The 18,631-nt window shown below is 40.8% G+C and overlaps 1 protein-coding gene across 1 annotated transcript in view; it reads left to right on the top strand.

The window, feature by feature from the left end:
* The window catches only part of DNAJC16 (DnaJ heat shock protein family (Hsp40) member C16), a 37,465-nt gene that overhangs the window by 1,678 nt on the left and 17,156 nt on the right, over positions 1–18,631 (top strand). The window contains exons 2-7 of the mRNA XM_030877747.2: positions 432–616; positions 5,211–5,277; positions 6,296–6,629; positions 15,690–15,874; positions 17,659–17,763; positions 18,464–18,622. Of these exons, the coding sequence (XP_030733607.1) occupies positions 450–616; positions 5,211–5,277; positions 6,296–6,629; positions 15,690–15,874; positions 17,659–17,763; positions 18,464–18,622 (1,017 nt within the window). The 5' untranslated portion in view covers positions 432–449. The remainder of the gene's footprint in view (positions 1–431; positions 617–5,210; positions 5,278–6,295; positions 6,630–15,689; positions 15,875–17,658; positions 17,764–18,463; positions 18,623–18,631) is intronic.

The raw sequence follows: 18,631 nt of genomic DNA, 5'->3' as shown, positions 1-18,631 counted from the left end.
TTGTTTAGCATGTGCTCAGTGAGGTATTCTCTAACCACATATTTTAAGTTTAAACTATTATTGTTAGAATAAGTGAAATAGTGTATTTGAGATGTAGTTGCCTTGATTTCCCTGTGTATGTTTTCCCACGTTTGCTTATTATTTCTTCTTCTCATTCGTTTTCAGTCATTTCTGAAGCTTTTCTGATACAAGGATTTTGGAGAGTTGCTATTCTTATTGCTCATCTCTTCATCTATAATAGTTCTTATTTGTGATATTCAAAAATAGTAGCAAGATTGTTCATTTAAGAAGATGTGGTCAAACAGCTTGGCACTTTTCCTGCAAAGTATCTTTTGTTTTGTTTTTCATCTGTATATCTTATACCTTTACCTAGAAAGCAAGACTCTCCAGATTTCTACCACTAAAACTTACTGCCTCTTCAATCATTTCAGCTCTGGAAAGGAAGAGAAATGGAAGTGAAAAAGTTGAGCATTTCCTGGCAGTTCTTGATAGTTCTGGTTCTGATCCTGCAAATTCTGTCTGCGTTGGATTTTGACCCATACAGAGTCCTAGGGGTCAGCCGAACAGCCAGTCAGGCTGATATTAAAAAGGCTTATAAGAAGCTCGCCCGGGAATGGTAGGTGAAACAAAGAAATAGCAGTTTAAAATAAGCTAAGCAGTTTTAGCAGGAGAATGAAGCCTAAATTATGGTTAGCTTTTATTTGTCTCTGTTTCTGTGTTCATTAAATATATAATATATATTTGTCTAACGTATTTTATGTGGAAGGACTTGTATTCGTGTGATTCTAGAATTTTTAGTGATGAGATCCAAAGCCTCTGTTAACTATGAAACCCCCTGTTAGGAATTCTTTGGCTTAAAGAATTGCCTTGATACTGTTCACTTATTTAATGTTAAAGTAAGTAGGAGGAAACTTTAATAAATATATTTTTAATATATATTATAAATTATATATATATTTATATATATAGTCAAGAGTGGATAAGCTGCCCTTCCCGTGATTCATAAAGTAACTCTTTTTTTTTTTTTTGCGATACGCCTGTCACTGTTGTGGCCTCTCCCATTGCGGAGCACAGGCTCCGGACGCGCAGGCTCAGCGGCCATGGCTCACGGGCGCAGCCGCTCCGCGGCATGTGGGATCTTCCCAGACCGGCGCACGAACCCGTGTCCCCTGCGTCGGCAGGCGGACTCTCAACCACTGCGCCACCAGGGAAGCCCCGTAAAGTAGCTCTTTATGAGTGCCGTTGCTAAACGGAACACTATCCAGTCCTATTGTCTAGATTATTAATTTTTAAGCTTTCAAAAAAATTTTATAGTAAGAGCTTTTGCCCTCAATTTAGTAAGAATATTCAGGAACTGAGTACATTACTTTAAAAAATTATCACATAGAAAACTCTTAATTTTACCTGTAGACATTGGGGAATAAGCAAGTGTTTGTGATTTAGCAGGCTAGCAATAAATTTAAACCTTATTTTGGACAAACATCAGTTTCTTCCACCGATGCCTTGGACATGACACAGTAGAAGCGCTAGATTATATAGCTGGAGGGGAGCAGCAGGAGGAGGAAGGGATGGTGAGGATACAGGCGGCTAAAGCTGGGTGGACCAACCAGAAGTAAGGAGAGGAAGTCTGGGATGGGAGCCATCATCAAGTACCTACTGCATGCTAGGCTCCAGGTTCTACGCTGTTTATCTCATTTAAACCTTATAATTACCCTTTGGGGGCGGATATTGCTGTCCCTGTTTTTCCGGGGAGGAACTAGGCTCACGGTTGGTAAGTCTGTATTACCTGTGGGTTCCATAGGTTGACCTTCCGCACCAGCAGGTAGTTTATTGCTGTTTTCTTTTTCTTTTTTTTTTTTTTTTTTTTGCGGTACGCGGGCCTCTCACTGTCGTGGCCTCTCCCGTTGCGGAGCACAGGCTCCGGACGCGCAGGCTCAGCGGCCATGGCTCACGGGCCCACCCGCTCCGCGGCATGTGAGATCTTCCCGGACCGGGGCACGAACCCGTGTCCCCTGCATCGGCAGGCGGACTCTCAACCACTGAGCCACCAGGGAAGCCCTGCTTTTTTCTTTTTTAATCACTTACCCATCTGGGCAGAAGCGAGAGTGAGTGGGTTAGTGTCTGGGTGGGTAGGAAGTTATGCAGGAGCAAAGCTGCCACGTGCAGATGACACTGCAGGCTGTGCATGACTGTGCCTGACACCATTTTTCTTCAGTGAGAGATGCGTCTGAGTATTCAGTTGGTTGCAGTAAAGGTGAAAGATAGTTTAAAATATACTTTTGAATGTTTTGAATATGTAACTATCTTAGACCATATATTCATATCATGAGGAACCCAGAATTGGATACTAAAAACACAATCTCTGATTATGCATGGCCTCTTTCCAGGGACTCTACAGCAAAGTTGCTTTTTTTTCTACATCATTTCAGACGCTTGCCTCTTTGTATTTAAAGCAAAATACATAAATCTGCAATTCATAAGGTAACAACATTCTTTTAGACACAGTGTGGCCTTTGAAGTAATTCACAAGGTAGCAATATTCTTTTGGACAGGATATGGCCTTTGACACAATTTGAAAGCAGAAATGATAGCTTGGTTATGTGGGATCTATTAAAATGTACAGCTGTGACTTTTCTATCTTCCAGAGCTAAAAAAGGTGTTATGATATTAATTAAATAAATCATATGCTTCTCCTCCTTAATTAGAGTCTCTCTAGGCATAATATGTCACCATAGAAAGTCTAAAATTTGATCCAATGAAAGTCTAAAATTTGACTTCACCTTTGTATTTTCACTGTACTATTATTTTCTGCTGTTTTGGCCATGGCAGCATTTTATCAATGAAACAGTTTGTTTCATTTCATAATGGTTTCATATACAGTCGGCCCTTGAACAACATGGATTTGAACTGTGCAGTTCCATTGAGCCCCATGTTGTTCGAGGGTCAGCTGTACACTGAAAATAGCAGTTTCCCAGTTTGTCTTTTCAGAATGAGCTGTCACAGTGGGGAATGGTTCATTATTGAATTGGATTTGTAACCTTCCTCTGCTGTTTCACCACTTAATAGTATTTCTTACATTGCTCAAGAGCTTTCCCTTTGCTTGGTGAAACCTCTGGTGGGTTTTTTTTTTTTTTTGAGAGTTTTATTTGGCAAGAATGTTTAGGGCTTCAAGCCCGAGAGGCAGCATCTCAAGTAATCCTGAGAGAACTGCTCCGAGGAGGCGATGGGGGGAGCTAGGATATATAGAGGTTTTGCAACAAAGGGCAGGTAGTCCAGAAACCATATTAAATTACTTTTTATCTCAGAAAAACTGTTTCTCTCCCAATAATTAAGTTTTATTATCGGTACTTTTCTTTTGTCATCTACACCGGCAGAATAACTCCTCCCACCCCAAGAAAAAGGCATCATAAAATTTGATTTGAAGCAAATGGGTATAATGTAGTCATTCACCCCAACAGTAATTGATTGGTCTGATACTTTCCTGTATTACTTTTTCTACCTTTGTTTTTTTTCCCTTAAAGGTAGCGTTAGACAGCCAGTAGATACCAAGTACAGTATTTTCTTCACTTTGAAATTTAAAGGGTGTGTATAATATTGTAGTCTGTGAAATGTTTCATGTACACTGAAAATAGCATTAGATGGTACTTTCCTAGAGCTGAATTTATCCTTTTCTAAATGTTTTCAACTTTGTGGTATCTTCCTGTAATAAGGAAAATATTCCTTATAAGCTAAAACCGTCTTATGGTATCCTCCTTGTTCTTGGGCCTTGGATTCCTCTGTTTCAGGATCTGTGGTTTTAACCCAGGTCTCAATAGTCTGTCTTTGGTTCAGTCTCCTTAAAAGCTCCTTCCTACCCTTCCCTTCTTCCCCTACAGAGTTCTGTATGTTAAATCTTCATTTGTGCAATTGCATAATTTTTATCTTCTCAACCTTTGGCCTAAGTTGGAACATTGAAAGCACTTTTTTTTTTTCCAGTCATCCAGAAACATACTTTGGAACCACCATCTTGTTTCCTTAAGTCATTATTTTCATTGACATCTAGCTGAGATTTTTTTCCCTACTAATATTCGTAACAGGATTAAATATTTAAGGGAGGAATGATGTCTAAATTCAACAGCCAATAATTTGAAGGTTTTTTATTTTTAGAGAAGTCAGAATATTGGTGTAATTCATTCAAACATGTTCCTGCTAGAATAAGTTGGTCAAGTTGTAAATTTTTTTTATTCCAATATACTTGGTGCTGTTTTTAGTAGTCATTTGCTTCCCAGTGGATTGTTTCTTTCCAGAACCTTTGCTAGAGGAAATGTACTAGAAGTTAGCAGGAGTGATGACAAAAAAAAAAGCTCTGTAATAGAATCTCTTAATAAAATGAACATTGAAAAATCAGTTGGTATAAAACACTGATTTAGATCTTAAGCGGTTCTAAGGAAATAAAACCCAGCCCCTACTTTCCAAAACTTTAGAATCCCCAAAGCTGAAATTGGTACCAGTACAAGAAGATTACAGAATAATATATGGCAGCAAGATGGATACAGTTAATTGCCAACTGTGTATAATAGCAAATATTAGTTCCAATATTAGTTGAAATCACTTTGTACAAACTAGATTTTTCTCACATTTTAAAACATGTGGCCTTGTAATTATTATCCATTTGTAAGTAGGCAATCAGGCAGGTGGGATAACCAGGGGAATAGTGAAAACTAAAATGTTCTAATTTGAACATCAGCAGCAAGATACCATTTGGAACATGGTTGTTACTAAACAAATTCATGGAATATCCTAAAAACTGTTTGCTTTGTCTACCTGAGTTGTCAGAAGAAATACCTACATTGATACCATTCTAACATTGGGATGAAATGCTGCCATCCTGGGAAAAGAAGTTGGTTCTTACGGATAAGTGACTTGACCCTTGAGCTCCAGCAGTGTTTGGGAGCAGTGTAAAGACAGATACACATCCCACCCTTCCTCAGTGAGAGCCTGGAGTGCTATCTGGTGCATTGAACATGTGCCCAGCTGAAGCGCTTTGGGAAGAAATTGCTTGTTCACAGTTTATTTACTGTAGTCACGTGAAGCAACTAATTGCTTCTCCCATTTTGAAGAAACTGTCCTAACAGAATGCCCTTCCCTTTGCCTCTGTGTGTACGAAGATGTCAATTGACCATGTGTAGAACAGTAAATCCGTCCTCACTGCCTGCCCCTTTGTGTTTCAGGCATCCTGACAAAAACAAAGATCCTGGAGCAGAAGACAAGTTCATTCAGATTAGCAAAGCTTACGAGGTATCGTGGCAAACTTTGTGATGTATCTTTTAGCTCTTATAAAATATATCTTAGGTGATCAGTTTGGTAAAGTCCTCTCGGAGAGGGCATGTTCCCCATGCCCTTGACCCCGTTTCTAGGTGATGGTAGAGACAACATATTTGGCCACATCCAATATGTTGAAACTAGTACCTGAACACTCAGCTCTTAGGAAAACTGGCCTATTTTAAAGGCTTTAAATGGAATTTTAGAGTCACCCTGAACGTATGTCTCTATGTCCTTATGTTACATGCTCACTTTGGCAGCACATATACTAGAAACTTATATTAAAGAATCACAGAACAATTTGCCTGTATTTATTAAAGTGAATTAAGGTTACAAATACATTTAAATACAACGTTTTTAACAGTTTTCCAACGTATCAGGTTAAGTAAGTTGGTCTGGAATATGCAAGAAAGATAAGTCCATGGCTTCCTGATTTGTGTAGGGTAATGTTCTTCCACAGACAGTGCTTGGCTTATAGAACGATGCTTCATCCTAAAACAGGTTCTTGAATTTTAGACGTCAAAGTTACTTCTAAGTAAGACAAAGTCAGCTAACATACAGTCACAGAATTCAATCCTGTGGCTACTTTTTGGTGTTCTCAGCTTTCCATACCTTCGTTTGAATGACTCCAACCTAGATGGTATGACTGAGTCAACGTTCTCGAGGTTGAGCCCTAGCGATCAAAGTTATATTAAGTTTTCTTTGCTTTATTGACGTGTTTAGTAGTGTGATAGCTCAGAATCTTTAAAGCCAAGATGATCATGAGTAGCTACACAACTGAAGTATTTTGTTTCTGAAATACTTAATTTTTCTATTAAGAGAAGTGTTTCATGGTATATTGAGTGATTGTGTTTAAAACATCTAATTGTGTTGTATCTTTACATTTATTTTTTTCCTATGTCTTCCAAGCTGCTTACAGGAAAGTCCTTTAGATGATCTCTTTTTTTTTCTTCGTTTCCCGGATTTCTTAATTTTTTTTTCCCTTTCTTTATAGATTCTTTCCAATGAAGAAAAGAGATCACATTATGACCACTACGGAGATGCCGGGGAGAACCAGGGCCACCAGAAGCAGCAGCGAGAGTATCGCTTCCGCCATTTCCATGAGAATTTTTATTTTGATGAACCATTTTTTCACTTCCCTTTTAATTCTGAACGGCGAGACTCAATTGATGAAAAGTATTTATTGCACTTTTCACATTATGTGAACGAAGTGGTTCCAGATAGCTTCAAGAAACCCTACCTCATTAAGATCACCTCAGATTGGTGCTTTAGCTGTATCCATATTGAGCCTGTTTGGAAGGAAGTAGTTCAAGAACTGGAAGGGTTGGGTAAGATCATTTTATTCCTTGGAAGATGTTGGTATAGGAGAAGGTGACTTTTACATCTCTTGAATTTTATGGGATATTTGGGAGAAGGAACAGTTACTGTGACTTCTCTTCACAAATTCATGGTGACTGGTGTTTTCCTGGGGACACATTTTCAGAGAGGGGAAATGTGTAAGCCACTTTCATCAAGTTCGCGTTACTAACTGGAAGCTTTATCTATATAGTCTGCTAACATCTAGTTGAGGGCCTAACATAGAGGAAAAACTTAAAAATTATTGGTTGAACAAAGCAGCCCTCGAGCACCAGTTTTAATGCTGGTAGGATCTGTAGGTTATCCTTATGGTGTTTGTGATTTCACTCTGTGTATTAATTTGCTAGGGCAGCCATAACAAAATACCACAGACAGGGAGGCTTAAACAGCAGAAATTTATCTTCTCATAGTTCTCAAGGTTAGAAGTCCAAGATCAAGGTGTTGACAGGTTTGGTTTCTTGTGAAGCTTCTCTCCTTGGCTTGCAGATGGCCACCTTCTCCCTGTGTGTTCACATGGTCTTCTCTATGCATGTGTCTGGCTCTGGTGTATCACACTCTTTCTGTGACCCTAACAACCCCATTTTAACTTAATTACCTCTTTAAAGGCCCTATCTCCAAATATAATCACACTCTGAAGTACTGGGGATTAGAGCTTCAACCTGTGCATTTTGGGGGCATACAATTCAGCCTATAACCCATAGTATTCTAATGGTTATAGGTTACCACTCTCAATCACAGACTAGCCTTTCCTTTGTTCATAGGCACCACTTAGCGCCAGGAAAATTTTACTGATCCAGGAAGGATATTTATTTTAATAGCTCCTAAAAGTTGGAATTACTGAATTAAATGTGTGTGCGTGTATATGTATGTGTTTTATAGGCATTAGCAGACCTATTGAGTAACTAAAAAGGGACAAACTCAACCATAGGGGCTGAGGGGCCTGGATTTCTCTGGAGAGCGTGCACCCCTGAAAGCCATCAGTTCATTTATTCTAAAGCAGACATTTCAACCTGTTGTCCAGAGGCACTCAGGTAGTCAGATTTGCCAGAATGCTTTCCTAAGATGTAATCAAGTTCTTGGAAGACAAGGGAGTAAGTTTAGCACATTGTCTCACGTGTGGCAGGTGGTCAGCAGATGCTTTCTGTGGCGTCTGATGAACGAATGAGAGGCCGAGGTCAGGCGGAAGCCACCGGGTTCATCACACAGCACAGCTGCACTTTGTGCCATGCCAGGTGGTGTGCTGAAAATCATTTAACCTCTTCAGTCTAGGAGCTGACATTAAAACCCTATAGCAGGGCTTCCCTGGTGGCGCAGTGGTTGAGAGTCCACCTGCCGATGCAGGGGACACGGGTGCGTGCCCCGGTCCAGGAAGATCCCACATGCTGCGGAGTGGCTGGGCCCATGAGCCACGGCCGCTGAGCCTGCGTGTCCGGAGCCTGTGCTCCGCAACGGGAGAGGCCACAACGGTGAGAGGCCCGCATACCGCCAAAAAAAGAAAAAAAAAAACAACCCCATAGCAGAATGTAAACATTGACCCAGTGCATAATTTAGAACGGTAATGCATTTACACCAAGGTCAGATCAGAGCCAACAGGCAAACATACATGACGTGAGGCAACATAGCACAGTGGTCAGCTGTTACGAACACATGCCTTGGAGTCATATAGACCAGTTTTCAGATCTCAGCTGTATCATTTACTACTTTGTGTCCTTGGACAAATTACTTAGCCTAAGTTTCTTCAGCTCTAAAATGGGGTTATGATGTCAAACCAACAGGATTGTTATGAATATTAAATGAGAAAAAAAGGTGTTTTAAGTGCCTGATATATATGAAGTACTTAATAAATGAACCTTAGAGAATTTCTGGTTAACGGGGTTTTCTGGTTTACCAAACTAAAATTTTTGAAAGCACCTATTTTGTAAATTCCTCTTAAAAATCTTTCTCAAATGTTAGTTTTCTTCAGCTCACAGACTGTCAAGCACTGACCTTTGCCTTATTTTTAGCTAAAGATGATTAGATGATTAGAAGCTGGCTGGACAGGAAATGGAGGAGTAACATTCAGGCAAGAGGGAACAGTGCAGGCAGGGCAACAAAGAGCATCCTCAGAAGAGCCAGCAGCAGGGTGTGACTTGGGTGCAGGTGAGAGTGGAGGAAGCAGGAAGAGCATGCTGGGAGCCAGGTGGTAAGGATCCTTGAAGTCCAGGCTAAGGAAGCTGGACTTTATTGTATAGTACGTAGTAAAGCCAAGAGTGGTCTAATCAGGTCTGTGCTTTAGAAAGCTAACTGTTCAAGCTGCGTGAAGGACAAATTAAAGAAGGTGAGAATAGAGGCAGGGAGGTTACCAGTCCTGGCAAGACAGCAACCATTGGCCTGAGCTTGGGCAGTAGGAGCAGAGAGGGGCCAAGTGTCCGATATTTCAGGGGTAGGATCACGAAGGGACCTGGCACCTGAGGACCATTTAAATGTGAGAAATGAGGAAAAGAGAGGGAGTCAAGGTTGACTCTGCATTCTGACTTGAGCAACTGGATGGGCAGGAAATACAGAGAAGAGTTGAATTGGGGAGAAGTGATTCTAAATAATGACTGTGGTTTGGACATACCAAGTGCAATGACATGACAATAATAACATAAGCATAATAATAATAGCATATTTATTGACAGGTTACCGTATGCCAAGCACTAATGTGAGTATCAACTCAAACAACTCCTTGAGGCAGCTGCTGTTGTCATCCTGCTTTTATAGAGACTTGGCTCATATTGGTACCTTGTCCAAGGTCCCACAGTTGGTATTCGGCAGAGCTGAGATTCAAACCCAGGGAGTCTGGCTCTATAATCCACGTGGAGAACATGATGCCCTGCTTCCTTTCAGGGTCCTTAAATCTGTGATGATTGAAGGTCTTGCCATCCTTTGGGGTTGCTGTGCTGTATAATCCTAATAAGTCAGGACTCAAAATGACAAGGATGGAAGAAGATGGATTTAGATCCATAGAAGCAATGTTTATAGGAATTTAGTCTGTTCCCCCACCTCACCCCCCAAGTCTCCTCGAAAGCAGGTTTTGACTAAATGTATTAAATTAGTTTGGTTTTCCTCTTTGGAACATTCGGATTTGTTGAAGATTCCTGACAGTCAGGTTCCACTTGGAATGTTAGATGACATTGAGATGAGATATCCATGTATCCATGGCCAGTATCCATGGCCGCTCCCTGTCCGAGCAAGGCAGCATTATCCTTTAAGACAGTTACTGCAGAAAATGTTTCTATTCTGAGTTGACAGAAAGAGCGGACAATCTTAAAGATTAGCTGGGTGGTCTGGGGAAGCCTGGACATTATCTCAGAATAACATAAAATGCTGAATTGCAGTAAATGAAGGAAATGGAACAGTTGCACCCAGAGGAGAAATGTTGTAGCTATTTAGATGGAATCTACGGTCATGCAGTTTGGTAATAACTAGTGTGCAAAAGCATCCAGCATTTATAGACAACCATGCAGTGGAGGAGGGTCCAGAAATAGTCAGCACTGCCCCTGACCTTGAGGAGCTTACTGTTAATTGAAGAGAAAATAGGTACCCGGAAAATTCACACCAACCTCACATTCGCAAGTACAGAATAATATAGTACTACAGGAATAAGTAGAAGATGGTAAGGAATTCATTGCATGTTCTTATTTAAAACTTTTTTCTTGGGAGTTCCCTGGCAGTCCAGTGGTTAGGACTCAGTGCTTTCACTCCCATGGCCTGGGTTCAATCTCTGGTCCGGGAACTAAGATCCCGCAAGCTGCGTGGCATGGCCAAAAAAAAAGAAGAACTTTTTTCTTAATGGACCAAGTACCATATTAAACACTGAAGTAAATATTATAACTCTTTTTTTTAGCATTTTACTTATTTTTCATTGTGCTAAATGCTTTGTATGGATTGTCTTTATCCCCAAAGTAACCCAACGAGGGAGAGACTATTATTATCCCTATTTTACAGTTGAGGAAACTGAGGCCCAGGAAGGTTAAGGAACAACTGAGGTCACACTGTTGATAAGCAGCAGTGTTGGGATATGGACCCAGAAGTCTAACGCCAGAGTTCAGTCTTAACCACTGTGATGCACTGCTCAGAAATAAGTAAAACCTGGTCCTCGCACCCAGGAAACTCAACTAAGAGACACACCTGAATCATCACAGCGCACTCAGTGCTCGCTGGGAGCTGCAGACAGTTACCAGGGCGTCAAGGAGGTTGCGTGTCTTGAAATCAGATATCATTTTAGGGAAACCCAATTTGGATGATCATGTAGTGTTTATCCACCATGACTTCTTATTTTAAAAGAAAGAATAATTCCTCTCTTTCAAGGAATTATTCCTAAAAATAGCTAAGTGTATAACAACTTCATACTGTGTAGGAAAACGGTCTGCCTAGATACTAGTTATTTTTTTTTCCTCCTGAAGCTCTGTGTTCTTGATTTTGTGTTGTTTCACATCATTTTGCACCTTAGTAGTTTGTTTATTAACAGGTTTGTATTTAGCCAGATTTGACAGTGCCATGTTCTTTGAGTTGGCTCTGTACCATCCCTTAAGGCATATGGAAAAGTTGAAAGAAAGATGAATATGTGTATGCGACAGAGGGGAAAATGAAAGAATTTCCCTAAAAGACGTGATACACGTTTAGGATTGCATAATGAAAGCAAATATAATTTGACACCTCAAAAGAGAGATCTTTAGTACTTTACAGAAAGAACACCCTCTTACAAACTCAAAAAGAGGAGAAGGTATTTGTATTTTTAATTCCCCGGGATCTGCAAATTAGCCCGAAACATTGATCCGTAGAAAAATCAAATGTTTCTGAAAACGGTAACACACTTTGCCTTTCTTTTAAATTTGCTACTCAAGTTCGTGTGGATTCTGGTGTGTCCTTGTTATCCAGCCAGGTTATGCTGAATCAGGATAAGCGTAGGAGAACTGTACTTGCTGAACTCGCTTTATGAACCTGGAACTTTGGAGTGTAGAGAGTTTCAAGGCAGAGGAGGAGACGATAGAAATTGTGTTGTCCACTGTAACTCAGAGACCCTAAGTCACCACCAGTCATAGTGGTCACTTCCCAGCCTGAGTCTTAGGGAGAAAACAGTGCTGTCGACTTTTCTGACTCTTCCTTCCCAGCTTGGATGGAGGGAGAGGAAGGGATTAGTTAGGTCTGGACTTTAAGGAATTTCGGTATTCTTATTATAATCTTAAGTATCTTTTCAAGAGGAAGAATACCACAAATTTAAACACCAAATATGTATCATTCTTCATGCTATTCTAATTCGTGTGATAGTCTATAGGAAAGAAGTAACATTCCTTCAGAGTTTAGAAATCGGTATAATATTAAGAATCGAAGTCCTTTGTAGAAATGATCCAAGGAATAGCCTTTTATGGACTGAGAAATGCTTATGTTTGATGAAGGTGATGTAGGTAATTCCAAGGACTCAATGGTAATTTTAAGTAAAATAAATGAAACCAATCACTTGTATTCTGTTTTAACTAGAAAAAAGCTATATTGATGGGAGCATAGGAAAGGTGGGGGGAGGATGACATAAAGAGTGAGAGTGTAACATTGTTTATCCCACTCCACACAAGGAAGGGAGAGAGACTCATGGAGGTTAAAATTCCACTCACATAAGAGACAAGTCTCTAGATCAGACTTCACACGGTCTGGATGAAATAATCCTTAATAATAAGAGTTGTAATTAATTAGGCACCCACTATATTCCAGGCTCTGGGCTAGGCTCATTTTTATATTATGTCATTTAGTCCTCACAACAATTTATCTCCATTTTACAAATAAGGAAACTGAGGCTCAGAGAGGTTAAATGACTTGCCTAAGGTTGCACAGCTAATGGGTAGCAGAGCTGGAATTTGAATCTGGATCTGACTTTGAATACTTTATTCATTTACTTGTTTTTAAAAAACTGAGTGCCAGGAACTATTCTAGATATTAAGGATACAGCAGTAAACAAAATAGCCCCAAACCCCTACATTCATAGAGCTTCTATATTCTAGTGAAGAGAGACAAACAAACAAAATATACAGCCCGCCAGATGGTGGTAGAGTGTGATAAAAAAGGCCGGGTGCTAGGGAGTGCCGGGGTGAGAGGCTTCAGTTTTAAATCAGGCAGATGAGGAAGGGCTCACTGAGCAGGTGGCCCATAGGGGCGAGAGAACGAGCTTCCGGAATATCTGAGGGAAGAGTGGGGGGGAACAGCAAGCGCAAAAGATCTCTTCAGTTTCCTTTGCTCTCCCAAGACTCCTGCATCCCTTGTCCTGATTCTGGGCCCACCAGCCACCATTCTAATTACTGATTCTAGTCCCAAAGTCTGGTAGAGGGCACCGCTGAATGATGCAGTTACTGGGAAGGCATATTCCCCAGGATCAGTTAAATACGGTGGCTTCTGGCCTATGTAGTCATTGATGGTGGGTCCGTCTCTAAGAAATTGATCCCTCCAGCGTTCAGAGCCGAGGGTGGAAGAGGGTGCTGGAGACAGAAAGGAGCCAGGCTTTGCAGTCGGCTGGGCCTGGGTTCAAATTTTGGTCCTACTGCACTCTAACTGGGATGCCGGCTAGGTTGGCTCAGCCTCTCCAAGCACCAGCTTCCTCATCCATGAAGATGACAATACTTAACCACTCGGGGTTTGTGGATGTGAAAAGTGATAACGGATATAAAGCTGTAGGCATGCTGCCTGTCTTAGAAAGGGCTCAAGACACGTTGATTCCCCCCTTGGACCTTTGCTGTGTGGCCACTTGACCTTGCTAGGTGACGTCTCTTCTCGCTTTACATGAGACTGGGTCTCTCAGGTATGTGCCTGCTATGTTCTCGTTCTTTCTCCTGCTCACACAATCTTAGGTGCACTTTCATTTACTCACATTGTTCAGTGGTTATTTTTAATACCTCCAGTGATAGAATAGTGTACTAGACTTGACTCTAGAACATCAAGTTGGGATTCTTCTTCTGCAATCTTATCACCTCTGCAAACTGGGATAAGTCAGTTCACCTCTCCGAGTCTCTTTATCTGTAAAATGAGGGAAGTGGACTATGTGATGTCTGAGGTGCCTCCCTTCCTGCCCTTGAGATACTCACAGTCAGGTGGCGAGCAGATAGATTTGTTTAGCCTACTGAGCAATTTTAAAGTATTAAGTTTGCAGTCGCTGCCGTTTACTCAGCAATTCCATTTGGGGGATTTTTCAATTAAGAAGTTATCACACAAGTGCACAAAGATGTGTGTACAGAGATGTACAAGGATGTCTATCGAAACATGCCTTATGATAGTGAAAGCCAGAAGCCATTTCAATGTGCAGCAATAAAGAATGGGTTAAATAGATTGATGGTCCAGTTTCAGTGATGAGCTCCTACTGTGTGCCAAGCTCTGTTCTGGTGCTTGGAGTACATCAGAGAACTAAACAAAGACCCCTGCCTTCAAACGGCTTACATTCTAACAGGGGAAGACAGACAATAAAAAAATCCACAGAATGAGGAACTTGGGCGGTGTGTTAGAAGATGGTAAGTGCTATGGAAAAGGGAAAGTGAGGGACTTGAAGGGGATCCTGAGTGTGGGGAGGGCAGTTTTAAATACAGGAGTCGGGTCGTCCTCATTGAGAAGGACCTGCGGTTGGTGAAGGAGCCAGCTACACAGATGTCAGGAGGTGCACCAGCCAGCACCGAGGCCCAAAGGCAGGAAGGAACGTGCCAGTGTGTTTAAAGAACAGGGATGCTGGGGGCTAGAGCAAGTGAGCCTGAGGAATGGGAGAGGAAGGGGGCCAGGGGCCAAATCCCAGAGGTCTTGTCGGCCTTTGTGAAGATTGCGGTTTTATTCTGAGTTGAAATGGGGAGGCTTTGCCAGATTTGGGCAGAGGAGCGACATGATCCGTTATTTATGTTTTAGAAGGAACAGTCTGGCTACCGTGTTGAGGACAGACAGTAGGGGGACAAGGAGAAACACGACACCATTGAGGAGGTTATTGCAGCAACTCAGGGGAGAGAGATGAAGATGCATAAGAGACGGGGTACAATGGAAGTGGAGAAAAACAGTCGGATTCCTGCTGTATTTTGAAGACAGGACCAACAGGACTTGCTGATGGATCGGATGGGGGGTGTGAGAGACGAGAGGGGTCAAAGATCACTCTTAAGACTTTCGTCCTGAGTAACGGGAAGGAGGGAGCCGCCGTCAATGGAAATGGTGAAAGCCAGGGTAGAACAGGTTTGAGGAGGAGATCAGGAGTTTGTTTTTGAAAACTTTATACTTAGAGGTCTGTTAGACACCCAAGAGAAAAAGCATATTTACTGCCTATTAACATTTACTGTATCTCCAATGTTTAGCAGAGGAGCTAGCCCTCCAAATACAGTGGTTGAATGAAAGACAAGAAAAGTTATTCAAATACTAAGTGAAATAAGTGTCAGATGATCCCATTTTATTTTATTTATACCTGTGTGTATGCATACACACACACACACATTTGCGTAAGAAAAGGCACAGATAGATACCAAAATGTTAACAATAGTTATGTGGGATATGACCAAGTAATTTTAACCTAATCTCTTTCTCTTTCTGAGAATCTGTACAAAATCTCTATAAAATAGTTTATGTAAAAGGGAGACATGCTCTGAAAGGTGAGAAGATTATGATTCTAGCCCATCGTTAGATTCTAGGTTTTTTCAACCATTGCAGAGTTGATGATCCCTTGAATTGCTTACAGGTGGTGTTCTTTATGAATAGGAACACTGTGGACAGATTGTTCTTTTCTTTTGAAGTATTTCTTCATGATCTACTCCCAAAATTAGAAACAACGGACTGAAAGATAGAAAGATTTGTGGCCCTTCTTAAACATTGCTAGATGGCTATGCAGAAAAACTGAACCAATTTAGCATTCCGGCAGTGATAGAATGCTAGACAGTCTATCAGGAAAGATATCCCCTCCTACTAAGTCGGGATTTCATTTTCACACCAGAAAATTACTTAGCAGCATTTCTTCACCTGCCATGAGGGCATAAAAAGTCTTCACGGAGGTCTTCCATATTTTTCAGGCGTAGGAATCGGCGTGGTCCACGCTGGCTACGAGAGACGCCTGGCCCATCACCTGGGAGCACACAGCACACCAGCTATCCTAGGAATCATAAATGGGAAAATCTCCTTCTTCCATAATGCAGTTGTCCGTGAGAACCTGCGACAGTTTGTAGAGAGTCTTCTTCCAGGGAACTTGGTGGAGAAAGTAAGTACCTGGCTGAGAAGTAGTTTAAGAGGCTCCTGGGACTGCTGGCTGCCCTGAACTCTACCTGTGGTCATCCTCAGACCTGAGTTTCATTTGGGGCAGGGCAAGACACATATTAATTAATTAATTACTCTAACTAAATCATTTAAATGAAGTCTGCCAGAGACTGAAAATTGAAACAGATGAAGTAGAGAGACTGAAAGAATCATCCTTGTCAAAACCGCTGGGAAGACTTACACTGTCACAGGAATCTGAGCCTAAAATGAGAGTGCCTCTTCTTTTCTCAACAAAAAATTAGATCACAACATGGGATGAAGGAGGTCTTTCCAACTCATGCATGTGTTCGTTTAAAGATACTTTTCTTATGAGAGTATTCAAATTAAGTTATATTTGGTTATATATTTAATGATCATATCTATTGAAAACACCAGATTCCATGAAATCAGATATTATTTTTGGAACTTTCAAAACATATAGCGATGCAACAGTGTGAATAAACTTCACAAACAAAAGATTGAGCTAGAGAAACCAGGCACAGAAATTCCCACAAACTATAAACTATGATTTTTATATTTAAGAAGCATTTTTCCCTCAGTATCTGAGGTTAGAGATCACAGGAACTAGAAGAAGATTCTTATGTTGCTTTAAATGAAAATGATTCATTCTTTTAATAATACCAAGGAGAGTGAACATACAGATACTTCCATCCTATTTCTACACAGCCTGTCCCACCAGGATCATTACCCACAGAAGAAATATTTGTTGGAGTTACCTTGAAATTGTCAGAGAGCATTGTAGCCTCCTAAAATGATGATAGGTCCTGACAGGTCCTCAAACCTTTTTAAAATGCCTGTTGTATGTCAGACATTATGATAAGTGCTGAGGACACTTTCCAAGGAGCTCGCAGTCTAGTAGGTGATTGTTTCCATCCTATATGTAGAGAGCCCATCCTAGAGATTTGAGAAAGCCTTCCTGGCAGAAATGACCCCTGTACTGAGTTTGCCAGGTGAGGAGAGAGAAGGGAATGAGTTCCAGGCATACAGAGGTAGCCTGCTTTGTATGAAGTAGTCATTAGTGAGTGGGAGAAGACAGGATTAAAGGGGTTAATGGGAATCTCACTGTGAGGGTCTCCTTTAAGGAACTTGGACTTGGCCTGCAGGTGATGGAGCCATTGAAAGGGGCTGAGCAGTGGGGTGAAATGATGAGATTGCAGTTTTATATAGATCATTCTGGAAGCAAAGTGGAAAGATAAACTTTTTTGAACTACTATGAACTTTTCTGGATAGAAATTTAATTTATTCAAGTTTTTAATTTGTTTTCTTGGGATTATTTTAAGGCATAAACAGGGAAACACAAAAGTAGCAATTCAGATGGCAGTGAATGAACTTATGTAATGTATAGGTGGAGTGGGCCCACTTATTTTTATTCAAGCCGTTTTAAAAGAGCAGTTGTTGCATTATCTTCTAATAGATTAACAAGTGCAGTCTATAATTGAGCAAGAACCAACTTTGAAAGCTCATTTTTTTATAGTATGGTCAGTAATTGTTTCAGAAAAGATTATGATTTCATTCTGTAAGGGTTGGATCACATGAAAATATGAAATCAATATCTCTGTTCTTTTAACTTTAGTCACATAAAGGCAAAAAATTAGTTGTCTGCATTTTTTATTTTTTACAAAACAATCTTTTGCACATATTTGATTTTGTTTAATTATCTCCTGACTGGATTATAATGCAGTTGTTAAGAATTAAATGTTGAAACTAACATCCTTTATTCAATTTAAGGTTACAAGTAAAAATTATGTCAGATTCCTCTCTGGCTGGCAGCAAGAGAATAAACCGCATGTCCTTCTGTTTGACCAAATGCCCGTTGTACCACTGCTCTACAAGGTACTTTAGGTGCTGGGTAATGTTTTCTCTTATTTTGGTGATTTTCTTTTTTGTGGGTAATAGCTCATCCCAAGAGAAATGCTTGAAGACCAGAAATTTGCTTTAACCACCATACATTGAGGACCTACTGATGCTATTACTGTGCTAGTACTTTCCACACACATAACAGCATTTAATCTTCAGAAGAACCCAGTGATACAGATTATTATCCCTACTTTTACTGAAGCTTAGAGTGGTTGTGTAACCTGCCCAAGGTCTCCCATGTTGAATATCGATTCCCTTGTAGCCTGTCTGATTCCGAACCTGCCCTCTGAATATATACTATACTTCTGTCTAGCACACCTCTGGTTATCACTGTGACATGAGATGGGAGAGGAAAGCGCTAAACCGTTGGCACGGTCACTGCCATCTTACCTAATTAGGGTACAGTTAACTCCTCAAACCTCCCACCCAGTACAGATCTCAGTAAGATGAATATCTTGCTCTGTCTGAAAAAAAGAATTAGTTGTTGTTTAGCTTTGTTGGTACAGTTTTTGTTCATGGAGCACCATAGCATTCCTACCAGGGAACGAGGGTGTAGCAGCCTGAGTGGGGCTGTATAAGCTAGCGTTCATCTCCACCCACTGATGAGAACAAGTCACACTTAATTTAGATGCTGTGCTATCAATTTCATTTCTTCCTCTCTGTTATGCCCTAACAGTTGACTGCTTTCGCGTATAAAGATTATTTGTCATTTGGATACGTGTACGTCGGTTTGAGAGGGGCGGAAGAGATGACGAGGCAATACAACGTCAACGTCTATACCCCCACCATCCTGATCTTTAAAGAACACATACACAAGCCTGCAGATGTTATCCAGGTATGTGAG

Source organism: Globicephala melas, chromosome 1 (assembly GCF_963455315.2).
Source record: "Globicephala melas chromosome 1, mGloMel1.2, whole genome shotgun sequence".
Taxonomy (NCBI): domain Eukaryota; kingdom Metazoa; phylum Chordata; class Mammalia; order Artiodactyla; family Delphinidae; genus Globicephala; species Globicephala melas.
This window is presented reverse-complemented; position numbering and strand designations above follow the sequence as displayed.